This window comes from Aspergillus puulaauensis, chromosome 2, assembly GCF_016861865.1.
Source record: "Aspergillus puulaauensis MK2 DNA, chromosome 2, nearly complete sequence".
Lineage (NCBI taxonomy): Eukaryota > Fungi > Ascomycota > Eurotiomycetes > Eurotiales > Aspergillaceae > Aspergillus > Aspergillus puulaauensis.
The window spans coordinates 1,585,576-1,600,004 of record NC_054858.1 but is presented as its reverse complement, the minus strand read 5'-3'; the positions used below and the strand labels follow the sequence as shown (position 1 = coordinate 1,600,004).

The following is a 14,429-nucleotide window of genomic DNA, read 5'->3' as shown; positions in this document are numbered from 1 at the left end:
AGGTTGTATAACGAGTTCAAGGTGTAATGTTAACCTGCTCCGCCAAACGACGTCAGCTGCAATTGTTCGCCTTTCGGTCCGCTCAATCTATGCGAAAGAAAGAGTCCATAGAACGTTTCGGGTAGTGCCACTAACCAACAAGACACAGAGGCAGAGGCAAGAAACCAAGTGGTTCAAAGGTGATTCGAGTTATGGGGAGCGGGAGAAAGGTGGTGAAGATGGGGGAATCGAGATGGAGATAGAGGGGCATTCATTCCAAGTTGTTGTGCTTGCGTTAGTGGTTGCTAGTGGGGGTCCCCCTCAACCGCACGTGATTCGCTGTCGTAAGACCAAGGCCGCACTGTCAGCCCCTGAATAATTTCTTTGCTGATGTCAGGCATTGTGATTTTTCATAGAATCATGCAGCCTGCAGATGCAGCCAATTATTTAAGGCTGCCTCAATTAGGGAAATCACACAGGCCATTTACAGTGTTGACTAGAGAGTGAGCTGGGCAAAGTCTGGTTCTCAAACTCTGATGGAAGGTTAGCTGTTGTAGTTCAAGACTCTTTACTATATAGTATCACAGGCGGGTACTACGGCCACGGACGCAAATGATTTACAGTATTGACTGATATGAAGCAGAATCTGTATGTCTAGTATTGCAGCTCACGAAGATAAGTAGATGTACACAAACCGATATGTACTAAGTTAAGAAGTAAAACGTCCATTACAATGGAGAACGAGATGAAGGCAGAAAATAGCCACTCCACATCTGATGAATAAAATCTCTTCCTCCCCGTATTAGTGAATCGAATATGTATTGCGATCCATGGAGTGTTGCTGTTGAACCACAGACGGTGTTGTCAAAAGTAACCGAATGCAAGACGATAGTGACATGTCTAACAAGAGAAGAGCGAATTGGCTGCTGAATAGAGGGGTATATAAAAATAAAGCGCTAAAGGAAAGAAAGCCGTCTCAGACGCATCCGGAGAGATCTCGAGGGTCTGCCGAGATGTGGACAACGGTAAGGCGAGAAGATCGAATCAAACAAAGCTGAACAACGCAAGAAATAGGCGATGTGTATTTGATTTGAGCGGCGTCGGGTATCGGTGGAAGCAGGCCAATAAAACGATCCGCACGTGGGTGTTCGACGTTTAACAAGGTGGTTTGCAGTGGGATGAGGCATAAAAACCAGGCCTCCCCAAACAGTAGGCAATAGAGTAACCGCTTCTCTCAAAATCGTAGAAGAACAAAGGCATTATCGTGAAGGCGTAAACCGGCATGAGAAGCACATGCTCTAGTCAAGAAGTAGATGTACTTTTTTTTTTCCTGCTGGTTTTCAGGGGCCGTCATCTTCTTGTCCACCATCAATGATTTTGCTCCAATGTTGAGGGAGACAAACGCAAACCAACGGGAATGCTTTGATCTCACCCGACAGGGCTGGGGACGTCCTCTGAGATCGATTTGAAAAACCACTGTCACGTTGTTCCCGATGTCTAGCCTCGTACTCTTCTGCAGTCTCGGGGACGCGAACACCCGTCGCCCATCCATCATCCCAAATACCTATCACCTTAATTATTTCACCACGGTCCAAGCCAAACTCGTCACCCGCCCGCGGTTGATAAGCCCAGAGTACTGCAACCTTATCGCCGGGATGAATGTCATCCTGAGAGTAGTAGTCTTGGAAAGATGATAGCTGTTCAGATTGCCCACTGGTCAAGCCTTCTGGAGAAGAGTAGTGCCCGATCGTACCCGAGCGCGGAGAGGTATCGCTACCCGCACCTGCCAGGGCAGAGTTACTCGAGAGGGAACCTTGGCGTTTTCCGGTTGTGGGTGGAATCTTCTTGTGCATGGCCCCGGGGCTTGCAAATCCTTCCGAGTCGGAAGAATCACTACCATACTTGGCACTACCAAAGAACGCGCCCGAGTTGCGGGAACGAGGAGAGTGGCTTGGAGCCTCACGTAATGCAGACATCCTCGCAACACGTCCTGGCGCGGCGAAGGACGGGCTCTCAGGCTGCTGCATTGGAGAACCTTTTCTCTGGGGATTCGGCTTGTTCAAGGAACTGTCATCCCCAGACTCACGTTTCCGTCGACAGTAGTAGATCAAGCCAAACGCTATCAGAGCAGCTAGAAGCGCGAAACCGGCAACGGAACCTATAACGATACCCGCGATCTGGCCACCGGATAAGCCACCACCCGAGCCGCTGTCGGAAGGCGAATCAGATGTATATATGGGGATAAACGAGGTGGATGGCGTTGGGATGTCGACACCTTTGCATCGAGTCGCTGCATTTGCATTTATACAACAAGAATCCGTGGAGTTGGTGGTGCTAGATGCGCAAAAGCTGCAAAGCCCTAGAAGATTCGATCGGTAGCCGCATTCATTGGGTTCATTGTCTGCGCCTCTTATGCACGATGTGTCGAGGGTGCCGTTGGGCCCAATACACACGGAGAAATCTGAGCGGACCTGGCTGAGATAGTCGTTTCGTCGATCGGGACAAAGCTCGTCGTTAACCGCAATCTCCTCCTCACTGGAAGCCATTGATGCCTGTTGCGCAGTGTTAGAAGTTTGACCGAAATGAGGTCAGAAGGATAACGTACGCAATCTTCGGCACAGAGTGGTCGTGTTTGCTCGGACGATAAATCGCAGTCAGTCGCGGAGCTTTGAACTAGGCCACTGCAAATGGCGCTTGTGGTATAGCGCGCATAGTATTCGCTAGTATTGGTGAGATCTCCTTGACATCCCAGGTAGACAGCATATCTATGCCAATGTTTAGCCTAATACTCCTGCATAGCTCATAATCAAAGTGAACTCACTTGTTCTGAATGTACGACCCCAGTACGTAGCTGTGCAGTGCCGTGTCGAAGTCTTCTAGGTTCGAGACGTTTCGCAAAAATGGACTGTGCACACAAAAGGTCAGCGCGTGGGATTCTACCTTCTCGGTTGCTAAACCTACAAATCATTGTGAAGGTCGGAGTTTGTGGAGATCGAGGAGCCATTGAACGCAGGGCATTGCGTTGAGCCCGACAGCGAGATGCACGAATCGGACATGGTGTTCCTTGCCCGTTTGTGAATACTTTTCCAGTTATTCGCGGAGACGAATTCTTTCCAATCCAATAGTCAACTTAACAGGTGAATTGGTAGCAGGGCTCTATCATGCTGTATCGTATCGTCCCGCTTGTCCGTTTACCGATTTCTCTTGGTTTTTAAACCGACAACTACCTCCGTGCTGATCGCGTCGAACCGGTAAACGAGCGGCAGAGACCCGGATCTCGAAGGCGCAGAAAGGAAGCGAGAAAGAGAAGAAAAGAGAAAGGAAAATGTCCACGGAGGGGGTGAAGAATCGAAGCAAACGAGTGACGAGGGTCCACACTGGGGGGCAATTGCAAAGAGAAGAACGGAGAACCACGCAGTGGGCAAAGGGGATGCAAGATCAGGGAGTCGAATTGACTCGATTCTGGGAACAGGTCAGGAACACAAGGGCAGCGCAGATCGGGGGAAGAACCAAGACTAAACCAAGCAGGAAGTAGCTGGAGTCCGTTGGTCCAATCCGTAAATAAAACTGGATGGCCCGTGATTTCCCTACTGGGGTTCGCTTGTGTTCCTGTGCAGACAAAGGATCCAGGCGCCTGCGGTCGTGCACTCAGATCCCGGTCGCACAGAGAGGCTGAAAGCAAGGCGAGAGGGCCCTTTGATGCGGAAATTGAGGGCCAGAGGATATCGAAAGCGAGGGCCAGACTGCAGCAAGGTTGGCCTGGAGCTCAAAAAAGGGGAACGCACGGCTGGCTGGGAGGTTTGCCAGAGTGCAATTTAACCAGCCTCCACAACCAGTCCACTCTTGCACAAGCTAAACGGTTCGGGCAGTTCAACAACAAATTCGATCTGACTCTGTGATCCCCTCATTTACACCGCGATCCAGCAAGGCTCGAGCCTACTTATACGGGTTGGGCGTCAATGGGGTTGGCGACAACAGGCAATGCGCCTGCCTTACTTGTCTACCCATCATTACTATTAGCTCTCCTGATGGTGTCCTGTTGAGTAGCACGGTTCGGGCCTGTGTCTGCAAATCTCTGTCGTACACAGATCAAGCGGGGAACCTGGGCAGAACCGTGCAATCCACTCTGCGACCGCGGAGCGTGAGATTTGTAGTCTCCTCTGCTCCTCTTAAAGTTGCGAGTTGTGACCTGTTTCCAAGCCGCCCTGTTCTCGCAGTGATCAATTGACGTGGCAGACGGCCAACACGACTGCCATCAGAGCCTTTCGACACATCTCACGCTACCAAACCTTCATAGATAGAGTTTTGTGGAATCGAACGGTCCATGCTTTTATTCCATGCTTTTGGTGGTCGACCAAAGTCCAAGAAGGCTGTCCCAGGGGATGGAGTGCGGGATTTCCGGCGTCTTGCTTATTTCGGTGTACGTATCTGCATTATTTGCAAGGGCCACTGCAAGGTTTCTATTTCTGATTCCGTCCTTGCTCGGTTATTCGTATCATATTTCCGACCTCCAAGTCCGTTGTTTCAGGTTCTGCAGGATGACAGTTCGCCATGCACGGCCACTGAAATCGAGCTGATCCCAATTCTTGTCCGAGTCTGGAAATCTTACTCTCAGCACTGTCAGTACGTGGCCAACAATAATCCAGTCTCCATTTCTCAATCGCTTAGCTATGAGACCTGGGGTCTCTTCCTCTCGATCAAATACTTGATATCTTGTATTTTGGGTGTATCGGCCTGATACTATTAGATAGGGGGGTGAAACCTCGGGCTTCTATTCCACGTAGCTAGCGACTTCTCCCAGTGTCAGTATCTTACTACTGTGCAATGTCGAGTTCTTACAATTGATGTCGTGATTATGTGATGTGCAGATCGAGATTGGAAAAATGCCTTTTCAACTTTGTTGTTTGCCCTTTCGTAGTATTAGCGTATTTGCGCATCGTAGTAAAATATATATATTTTTGAGTTGCTCTTATCGCCTGTACCCAACCCCGGCCTTATTGTAGAGGGAAAGGTTCAATTAGATGGGATCAACACATCCGATGCCATATAGAAATACTCAGGCGAAAACATTGATAATATTAGTGCTCCTCGACCGGTTGTATCACCAAGGGACTAATTGCCGATAGACAATAGACCATGGTCCAAACTTAATACAAGCATGAAATCAATAGCACTAATTATCAAATTTGTCAGCCATCACCAATGAGCTGAATTTCTATACAGATGCAGCATAGCGAATACCTGATAAATAGTTCACCCTCGGTGTCTCCAACCAGGTCGGGTGGAAACTGTCCTGGTTGTAGGTAGTGATTCGAGAGCGTTATGTGTGACATGGTTGAACTCTTACCCATGTCATACCATTGTATCACCACATAATCAAACCACCAAGAGTACTCCGTAGTCTACCAAATGCTTCATTCTCATCGAGAGCCTACTCACGAAGACCTGGAGATTACACCAAATCACAGGTTTGAGATGATGCTTGATGACTGCTTCATGGTTGAGGTGGGGCTGAGAATTGATCTATTCCAAATATAGCCTAGCGTGGGGCCCATTCCCGCACCAAATTTGCCTTCCATTGGTGGAAACCCAAACAGACCCACAATCTTAGCGGCTCGACCTAACTGGCGGGACAAAACCAGGATCCAAATTAAAGACTTTCATCCTGCGTCAGACTCTCCAGAAACTCGCACATAGCCTACATAGCCCACATAGCCCACATAGCCCACACAGCCCTGTATTACAAACTACTCTGCAACCAGAAAGCATGTTAGCTCAGGGGAAGAGCGCCGGGCTCATAACCCGGAGGACCCTGGATCGAAACCAGGACATGCTATGCTTTTTGTTTTTAGATCTCTCTATGCACTGCTGCCGCTCCCACCCTTTTAAAGCTGGGTTCTCACTGATTTGCAAGTTGTGACCCTTCTAACCTTTTCATTTTTGGATCTCTGCGTGTTGTGCTGCTGCTGCAGCCGCTGCCCTTTGAAATCTGCCTCTCACTGCTTTGTGCCCCATTCTTCTTTATTCTTCCTATTTATGGGCAGCAGATCACTTGCTATAGGTGCTGTATTGTACTTTTAATCAGGCCATGGTCCATCTTGTGTCTCAAGCGGCCGGCCCTGAGTGCGTTGGCTGTAGAGCGTTAGAATGTGGCAATAATTAGACGCCCTCACAGGCTCACAACGAACCTCAATTGCGGAGACCACCCTGCGCTTAGTACTCAATAGGAAGGTGCACTAGACCAAATACAGATCTACCGGTACAAGAGTTGTCAGATCCTTTGCTGGAGGTATCGATAATTTATCCCTGTATACGGTGTACGGAGTATTTGTAAATAAATCAATCACACCAGTCAAAGCCACAGCCAGGAAAATAGGCAATCAAGTATGCCACCATTTTAGTGATAGCAGGCTCTTCTCGTGCCGACGGGGCTATGACGACGGTAACCAGTACATGCCGTCATCCGTTTTTAGACTTCTCTCACCCGCTCCCTTTCTAGTTCCTTTCAGCTTTTGCATGCTCATTCGGTAATTTTTCTTTAATTTCCATGAGTATATTTTCTTGCAGTGAACACTGAATAATTCTCAAGGGTTGAATCTAGCTTGGCATCATGTGGCAGAGATATGTCGCGCAATCCAATAAACGCGCTGTAAAACATGTGACCTGGTCGTAGTGACCTCATCTGACTGTGGCTTAGTCTTGTAGTAGTATCCCCGCCGTAGGCAACCATCCGTCATTCCTTTTATCACCATCTGCATCCTCAGACTCGTTGTTCCAGCCAAATCCTGCGTCTTAATTGAAATCTACACACCCAGTGAAATCTTGCTAACCAGCAATCATGTGTGGTTCCGACTTGTTTCTTGCCATTCTGGCAATATTCTTCCCACCTGTATCAGGTAAAGCGACTCTCTGCACCATGGTCAAATCGTCCGCTAACTCGATGCTCGCAGTGTGGATTAAACTAGGTGTCTGCACGGCCGACTCTATCATCAACATTGCCCTCTGCTGTCTCGGATACATCCCTGGCCTCCTTCATGCTTGGTACATCATCCTCAAATACCCAGAGCCGGATTATGACGACCCATCATACGAGCCAGTCCCCAACCGGAGAGGGGACGTCGAGAACGGACACGTAACATACTACTACGTTTCTCACCAGTCCGGCCCGTCACCTTCTCAGAGAGGTTACGGCACTCTAGCCTCGCAAGCCCCAGAATCCCGGTCACAACCATCAGAGTCCGCGCCTAAACCTCAACAGGAACAGAGTGCGGCCGGCAGCAGCAGCCAAGGGCATGACGAGGCTCGCGCACCTCCTACGTATGCTGAAGCTGTCAAGGGAGACAACAAAGTACAGAACCATGACTAAGATATCGACATGAAGAATCAATACAATTACACCACCTAGATACCCCTACTACCCGAACCGATAAACCCTTTTGAACGAACTATTAGTGATGAGCGTTGCGATGTGTTATGAACTGTATGTGTTATTGTCATGCGTTATTGGTCTTTCCTGGCGCCTTTATTGTGGCTATCGCGACGCTTCTTGTATGATTAGTACATAACTCGGTGTATATTCATTTTTATGCGATGACATAACCGCGCTGCACCACAGATACTTTGTATAAGACCAAAACTGTACTTGATTGATATATTAATCTTGATACCTCATAAATAATTTGATTAACATGAGCGTTTTAAAAATAATGCGAGTGTTTGCTGGCCATGGTCGGCACTACGGTAGCACATGTGGTTCTGCGCGGAAGAGCCGCCGACCTTTCTCCGCCAACCTTGGAACTTAACCGGTCACAACCCAACAACACCCGATGGTCCTTGCGACCGCTCACAACCACAATGCAGTCAATGCCATGGCTGCTTAGACAGTCTATATGGACGGGTATAAATACATCTCGGACGTCCTTACCGGTGCGGTCGCCAGTTTCTCCATTTCCTCTCCCTAAATCATTTCGCTACACCGGAAATACACGGCGAGATTTCTCCGTCTGCCTACGATGCCAATTCCGATCACAACCCGCCTTATTTTCGGACGAAATAAAAAGGTCGACGGACGGGAAGCCTGAAGAGAAGTCAAGGGATGTGGGTAATCCCTTAGCTACACCGGATGGTAGTCGGGAGGGAGAGACAGATGCGGGGGCGCAGGGAACTCCGCAGGCCGCGGACACGGTACATACACAGGGACAGGAGGGGAAGGGAAAGGTCGATACCAGTCGGTCAGAGTCTGGAGGTCTTCCTTCATATCTGGAGGACCGACGGTCGCAGTTTTCGAAGCAGTTCTCCACGGTGATGGATAATGTGCAGTCGAATGTCTTCGTCGCGGGCCAGCGGCTGAACGATCTGACAGGATATTCGTCAATCGAGGCTCTCAAACGCAGCATACACGAGCAAGGTTGGATTTTTACTCCGAAGCACTTTTTTTTACCCTTTGGCTCCTACTAACACCCTCCCATAGAGGACCGACTTCGAACCGCTCGCGTGAAAGTCCGAACAGCGAAAGAGGCCTACGCAGCCGCCATAAACCGACGTTCGACTTCGCAGCGCGAAGTCAACGAACTACTACAACGCAAGCACGCCTGGTCCTCGGCAGATCTGGAACGATTTACACTACTGTATCGCAATGACCATACAAACGAAGTGTCCGAGAACGAAACACAGGAAGCCCTGTCTGCTGCTGAACGTGAGTCGGAAGAGGCCGCTGCCCAGCTTACGAAGAATATCCTATCTCGCTACCACGAGGAGCAAGTTTGGTCGGACAAGATTCGCCGTATGAGTACATGGGGGACCTGGGGTCTGATGGGAGTAAACGTCCTCCTTTTCCTCATCTTCCAGATCGGCGTTGAGCCCTGGCGCCGGAAGAGACTTGTCAAGGGGTTTGAGGAGAAGGTCTTGGAGGCTATTGAGAAAGAGAAAGTCCTTGCACACACCCAGCCTCTGCCCTCTGCCGAAGCATCTGTTGCCACCACAGGAGCAGTGGCTTCTGCCTCAGATACCTCATCTTCTACAAGTAATCTCGCTTTGGAAGCTCCCTCTGATGTGACTGTCGGGTCCACTGTGACAAAAACCAAGCCCGAAGAGCGGCCCACGGAAAATGCAGTAACCGACACATTCGAATCGTTCCACCCGCATCCACTACAATTCCCACCATCTAACACAGTCGAATCATGGCGTCAGTATGCACATGATCTTTTTGGAGAACGGACTGTCAGCATCGCACATCGCGATCTCTCTATAATTGCTGCCACTAGTGCTGCAGCCGGTGCCGCTGTTATGAGTATAGTTCTTGCCTTGGCCCGTTCACGGTGAATCCAACCCTTTACATAGATCTTTGTCATATTAGCCCACATATTTAGATACTATATTACCGTTTCATAACTGTAGAATAACAAAATAAGTCAATAATCCATGTGCGTTGTCTCTCTAACCGTATCAATTGACTCGATATATGTGCTGTCCATTACTCTTTGTTTGTCGTTTCTGGTATACCCTAATGCAAGGACTGGACGAAGCAGTAGATAATGATTACTGCTGCTCTGGTTTTGAGAGCTCCGGACATGGTCTGGGGTTGGCCATAGCCGAAGCAAATCGAGCCCAATATCAACCATCAATACAGCACAACTAAAGATCCACAACGGTCAAAGACCAACCAATCTGGCCAGTAATGCATGTCTAATCTAATCCGATTCGAGAATAGTCACACAAAAACTCTCTGCTCTCAAAAAATGAATGCACATAGCATGTCCTGGTTTCGATCCAGGGTCCTGGAATCCAATTAGAACTGGTCTCCTTCGGCTGATTTAGATTAAACGTACCTCCGGGTTATGAGCCCGGCGCTCTTCCGCTGAGCTAACATGCTGATTGGACGATTTAAAATCGGTTTAAACGATTTATATATCGCATGCTGATGAAGCTATTCGCATTCCTAACCCAAAAGTAGTTAGGGTTGCGACCTGGTCACGGGTTGGCCGTGCTGTTGAGAGGGTTTTTGGGAAGGAGCGGCGGAAATTACCGTAAGTTTCTCCGAAGACAGGGTTCTTATTGTTCGACATGACAAGACCAACAACAACAACTAAAAAGCCCGGCGAGAAGTGACCATGGTCGCGATGAACTGTTAAATGTTATCTATGGTACTAACTACCGTTTTACATAGAAATTGTCTGCAACCAAGACGCATATGGATAGTTTCAAACGGTGTTCAACATGTCTACCCTACAATCCATTATCCAGCAAAGTTAACATCACGTTTTGTTTCATTTCAAGTCTAATTGTCGAAAAGTATTACTAGTACATGGCTCTGATCACCCTGAGTTAAGGTATTCACGCTTTGGAAGGCTTTCGTCAAGTACAAGGAAATTAGCGTCCGCGTCCCAGTCCATATCCCTCGAATGTGGACAGGTGACTAGACCTACATCCGATATGACCATGGCCAATAAAAAGAAAGAAACTAAGCTAATCTACTGTCTATCACGGTAGGCTAGGTTGAGCTTCACGACGGCATTGACAGGAGGCGCTAGACTGCTGCACCAAAAACCATGCTTGGCTACCCATACACCTTATATATCAACGCCATCCATAATTTGGCTTTAACCCTCATAAGAAAAATTGAAATAGCAAGTAATTATGTCGTTGAGGGGGAACGACATCATTATCAGGATTTAAGACTAACCAAGTCAGACTGACTGAGAAGTGTTTGGGATGGAATCGGTTCTGGGTGATGTTCCCTTCGGTGATACAGTATTTGCATATGTCAAATATATAATATATACGAAGTTTGGAAGGCCTTTTTGGATATAGTGTGACGTCTACAGATTTGGATACACATGAAACTTTTTTGGATTCATTTCGACCATCTAGGGGATCATGCGGTGGCAGCCTACGTGCGTAAAGCCACTACTCGGGGCTTCCACTGGACAATCCAGAGTCCTGGAAGCTACCCATACCTTTTTTCTTTAATAAAATATTTTCTTCCAATTTAACGAACATGGTCAAATACACCAGCAACATTAACTCAGGACCTCTTTTGGTCATCTCACCCCACCCTATACACTTGACTCATGGACACGACTGACCGAATCCAGGCACCAGCACTCCTATTTCCTCAGTCCAACAAACGAGCTATAATCTATCACACTGCTTATATTAAGTGCGCCAGTTCCACGGAATGGCATTTCCTTTATCCTGACGTTATTGGACCGCACCGGTAGCACTATATATGTTTCTTACGATGGTTTAGACCAACTTATGAATGGCTGGCATGTTTCCCTTCGAGTTATATTACTTGTTCGTTATCATGCTCTTTCATTTCTAACATGCACATCATAAGTAGTCATTGCCCATGAAAACAAGGCTCCGAAGCTAGACGACGGAAACCGACGCTGCAAGCCCATACAGGTCCAGGGTCCTATCTACAACCACACGCGATATTGCTCCAGTGATTCGTTCTCCAGGCCAAGAGAGCCGTGGCGTACACCAAGGAGACGAACCTGGCCGACTTTCCCTCCGAAATCGTCCTCCACCTTGCTCTCCCAGTTCTCAAAGAGCTGCTTCAGTCGATCGATGACCTCTGCTTCGTCTCGGATTATAACCGCCAAAGCATCGTAGCCTCCTGCACCAGGAACGACTCCGCCAACGACACCCTCAACCTCGGAAATGGCATCAAGTAGCTCCGTCTGTACCTTTGGTTCAATGGGAACGTCGGATTTGGTAGTCATGCTGCGAATATGATTGCGGGACCGTTCGATCAAACTACGGACGTCATCAAAGCCCTTTTCCGGGTTCTGTGACAGCTGTTTAAGTTCGAGACATAGCCGTTCGTTGTTCGACTGGAGAGCGTTCCAAAGAAGGTCGGCCTCTTGCTGGTTTTGTTTCCGCCACTCCAGCACTTTTTTCACCATAGACGGAGTTTGGGAACCACACTCGACATCACAAAGAACCATTTGCATCCCGCGGGGAAGGGTCATGCCAAAGTCCAAGCACTCTGTGTCCCAGGGATGTTCTGGATCGGCGTCCTCTACAACATTGAATAGCCTCTCGTCGAATCCAGGACGACCCGCATCACCGATGGATTCCAGAATAGAGGGCGAGAATCTGCGATAGAGGCAGGAACCGTAGACAGCAGCGGCAACGTCGAATCCAGATCCAACCTTTCCTTGGGCTGCACAATGAGCGGCCTGCGCCAGATTATGCAACTTATCACGAGCCGCACCGATATCGTCAGGCTGCATGGTGCGGTGGATTACCAGGGCAGATACCAGAGAAGTAACCAAGGCCGCAGAAGAACCAAGGCCGGTCTTATGCGCCTCGTGGAGCGGGACCCCAAAGTTCACAAATCCCCCAGTGTTACGATCCCCGGCTCTTGAAAAGGCCGTCTCGGAATAATAGTCGTTGTCGGCGAGGATCGTGATGGATAGGGAGCCAAAGTCCTTCGAGTCGGCCACATAGCTGATGTAAGTCAAGGCGTAATTCAAGGAGGTTTCAACAAAAGGATTGCCTCGTCTAATATAGTTAGCCACATCCGGTTTATAAAATCAAGGACCTTACCCATCATTCTTTTGTACGACCTTAATCCCCCCGCCATTTTCACGGCGTTGAATACCGTATTCCCACACAGCACCCACGAATTGGGGCGAGCGAACCACAATCAAGTCTTCACCATCCTTCCCAGTATCAATGTTCCCATTTTCCACCTCGGCTTCGGAAGATTGCCCTCTTCGGTGGCCCTTTCGGAGCTGTTGCACGACAACGTGGATCCGGGCGTTGAGAGCGAACACGGTGCCTGTGTAGTTTCTATCTAGAACGAGGTACCCGCCAGTAAGTAAGACCTTGCCGGGAGCAGACACGGCGGTGGTCGCGGAGGATTTATAGGACATGATGGCTAGCTGGGGTACGATCTTGAGATGCGGGACTGATGAACTCTTGGGGATCGCTCGAGGATCTGAGGACGAGGGAGATCACTAGCGTTGGAATTAGGATTCAAAAATAAAAAGAAAATGCAACTACAATGATGGAAGTACCGAACAAGAGCAGTCGCTGTCGAGAAAGTACTATCCTGGTGAACCCCGCGTAACTTGGTGCGGCCTTCGTGGGGGCGATCGCTCAAGTTGAGGAGGAGCAACCCAAGGGGTGGATAGAAAATGGAAGTTTAAAGGATTCAAGGAGATGTGTGAGGCATCACACATCAAAGTGGCCTCTACTAAACATGGAGTTCATGAATTTGGTTGTTTTGATGATCGACTGACCCATCTTGAATTGTGCCCGCTATTCTGTGGCTGGAGCTGACGAGTGTGGCTAGTGCGAGTCAAGTGCCTGAAAAATGGTTGAAGCCAAGATCGATTCCAGGTTGACAGGGAGTAATTGTTTATCCGAATAGAGATTACGCATACGTACTTACAGCTGGGCGTCTCAGACTTCCATGACAAAAATCGAAAGTACGAAAAATAGCCCTCTGTCAATTGACCCGAGATGATATCGTTCGCTCGCGCTATAAGAGGGAGGGCCTGCATAGTTGGAGAAGTATTTGTCGAGTTGCCATTGGTTTTGATCCCTCATCAATCATCATACGATCGTTAAATCTCTGCGGAGGCCTCCGCGTTTCACGGGGAAGAGTTATGCGCGAACTCGGGAAACTAGGCTCCCTTTTGGTGACGTCTGCCGTCCGCCGTCCGCCCGCGGGTTAGGTTTAGTATCCCAGTCCCCAATTCGGGTGGATGCATGTGCGCTGCGGGAAGTTGAGAAAGGAGTTTACAGTCGATGATTGCTCAAAGCTAGGTGTTGGTTTGATTGGAATGAGTGCGATGACCGAGTAAAAGGCTTTATTCCCTGGACCCTTGAATTTGATACGTACTCGATCGCGTGGATGGCAGACAGACCATGGTACACGTCAATTCAACAAATGGCAGGCAGTCATCGCCGAGACGGCGAGTCGGATATCGGATCTCCGGCGTTGGATCGGTGATCGGACGGGGGGGTCAAGCCAAAGTCCGGCGGAAGAAAAAGCAGAAGAAAAAGAGCCGGGACGGAGGTGAGTCAGACTGTCAAGGCTGTCAAGAAATCAGGAACCCAGAGATCTGGCTCCTGTTTCTTCCTAAGGCTCCAGTGTCAGCGTCGAGCCGATTGGCCGCGGTTGCAAATCTGGGGCTGAGCGGCCACCTGACCCAGCGCACTCAGCTTCCGGCGACTCTTCGAGAACTGCGTGACGTCCTGCTCCTCGCGTTGATTAGGAATCGCCTGCGTGTCAGAGTTTTCTGCAGCCGTTAAAAGTACTGCCGATGCTTCCAGCAGGAACGGCTCCGTAGATAGTTGGGCCCATCACCCTGCAAGTAAAGGCAGACATTCTGAAACAGTCATCGATATCACATCCCCTGAATCATTACCGCGGCGGCGATTGGCTGCGGACGAAAAACACAGGATTGAATTCTGGAACTCTGGATCCACGC

At 49.0% G+C, this 14,429-nt stretch overlaps 4 protein-coding genes and 2 non-coding genes across 6 annotated transcripts; 3 read left to right on the top strand and 3 right to left on the bottom strand.

Annotated features, from left to right (window-relative positions):
* Positions 1–1,319: 1,319 nt before the first annotated feature.
* APUU_20653S (SH3 domain protein) lies at positions 1,320–3,035 on the bottom strand (the record flags this gene model as incomplete). The annotated part of the gene is made up of 4 exons (XM_041699318.1): positions 1,320–2,531; positions 2,585–2,744; positions 2,801–2,884; positions 2,941–3,035. 4 exons carry the CDS (start codon positions 3,033–3,035, stop codon positions 1,320–1,322), a joined length of 1,551 nt encoding a protein of 516 aa, XP_041552415.1.
* A 2,708-nt stretch (positions 3,036–5,743) lies between these two features.
* APUU_t20005A lies at positions 5,744–5,815 on the top strand. Its single transcript has one exon. It is a non-coding gene; the product is annotated as a tRNA-Met (tRNA).
* A 1,002-nt stretch (positions 5,816–6,817) lies between these two features.
* Positions 6,818–7,345, top strand: APUU_20652A (putative stress response RCI peptide; the record flags this gene model as incomplete). Its single annotated transcript, XM_041699317.1, has 2 exons — positions 6,818–6,875; positions 6,930–7,345. 2 exons carry the CDS (start codon positions 6,818–6,820, stop codon positions 7,343–7,345), a joined length of 474 nt encoding a protein of 157 aa, XP_041552414.1.
* A 488-nt stretch (positions 7,346–7,833) lies between these two features.
* On the top strand, positions 7,834–9,300 carry she9 (putative mitochondrion biogenesis protein (She9); the record flags this gene model as incomplete). The annotated part of the gene is made up of 2 exons (XM_041699316.1): positions 7,834–8,386; positions 8,450–9,300. 2 exons carry the CDS (start codon positions 7,834–7,836, stop codon positions 9,298–9,300), a joined length of 1,404 nt encoding a protein of 467 aa, XP_041552413.1.
* A 427-nt stretch (positions 9,301–9,727) lies between these two features.
* APUU_t20004S lies at positions 9,728–9,850 on the bottom strand. The gene has a single exon. It is a non-coding gene; the product is annotated as a tRNA-Met (tRNA).
* A 1,549-nt stretch (positions 9,851–11,399) lies between these two features.
* Positions 11,400–12,863, bottom strand: erg8 (phosphomevalonate kinase; the record flags this gene model as incomplete). Its single annotated transcript, XM_041699315.1, has 2 exons — positions 11,400–12,489; positions 12,535–12,863. The coding sequence occupies 2 exons, from the start codon at positions 12,861–12,863 to the stop codon at positions 11,400–11,402; spliced, it is 1,419 nt and encodes a 472-aa protein (XP_041552412.1).
* Between the last annotated feature and the right edge of the window lie 1,566 nt (positions 12,864–14,429).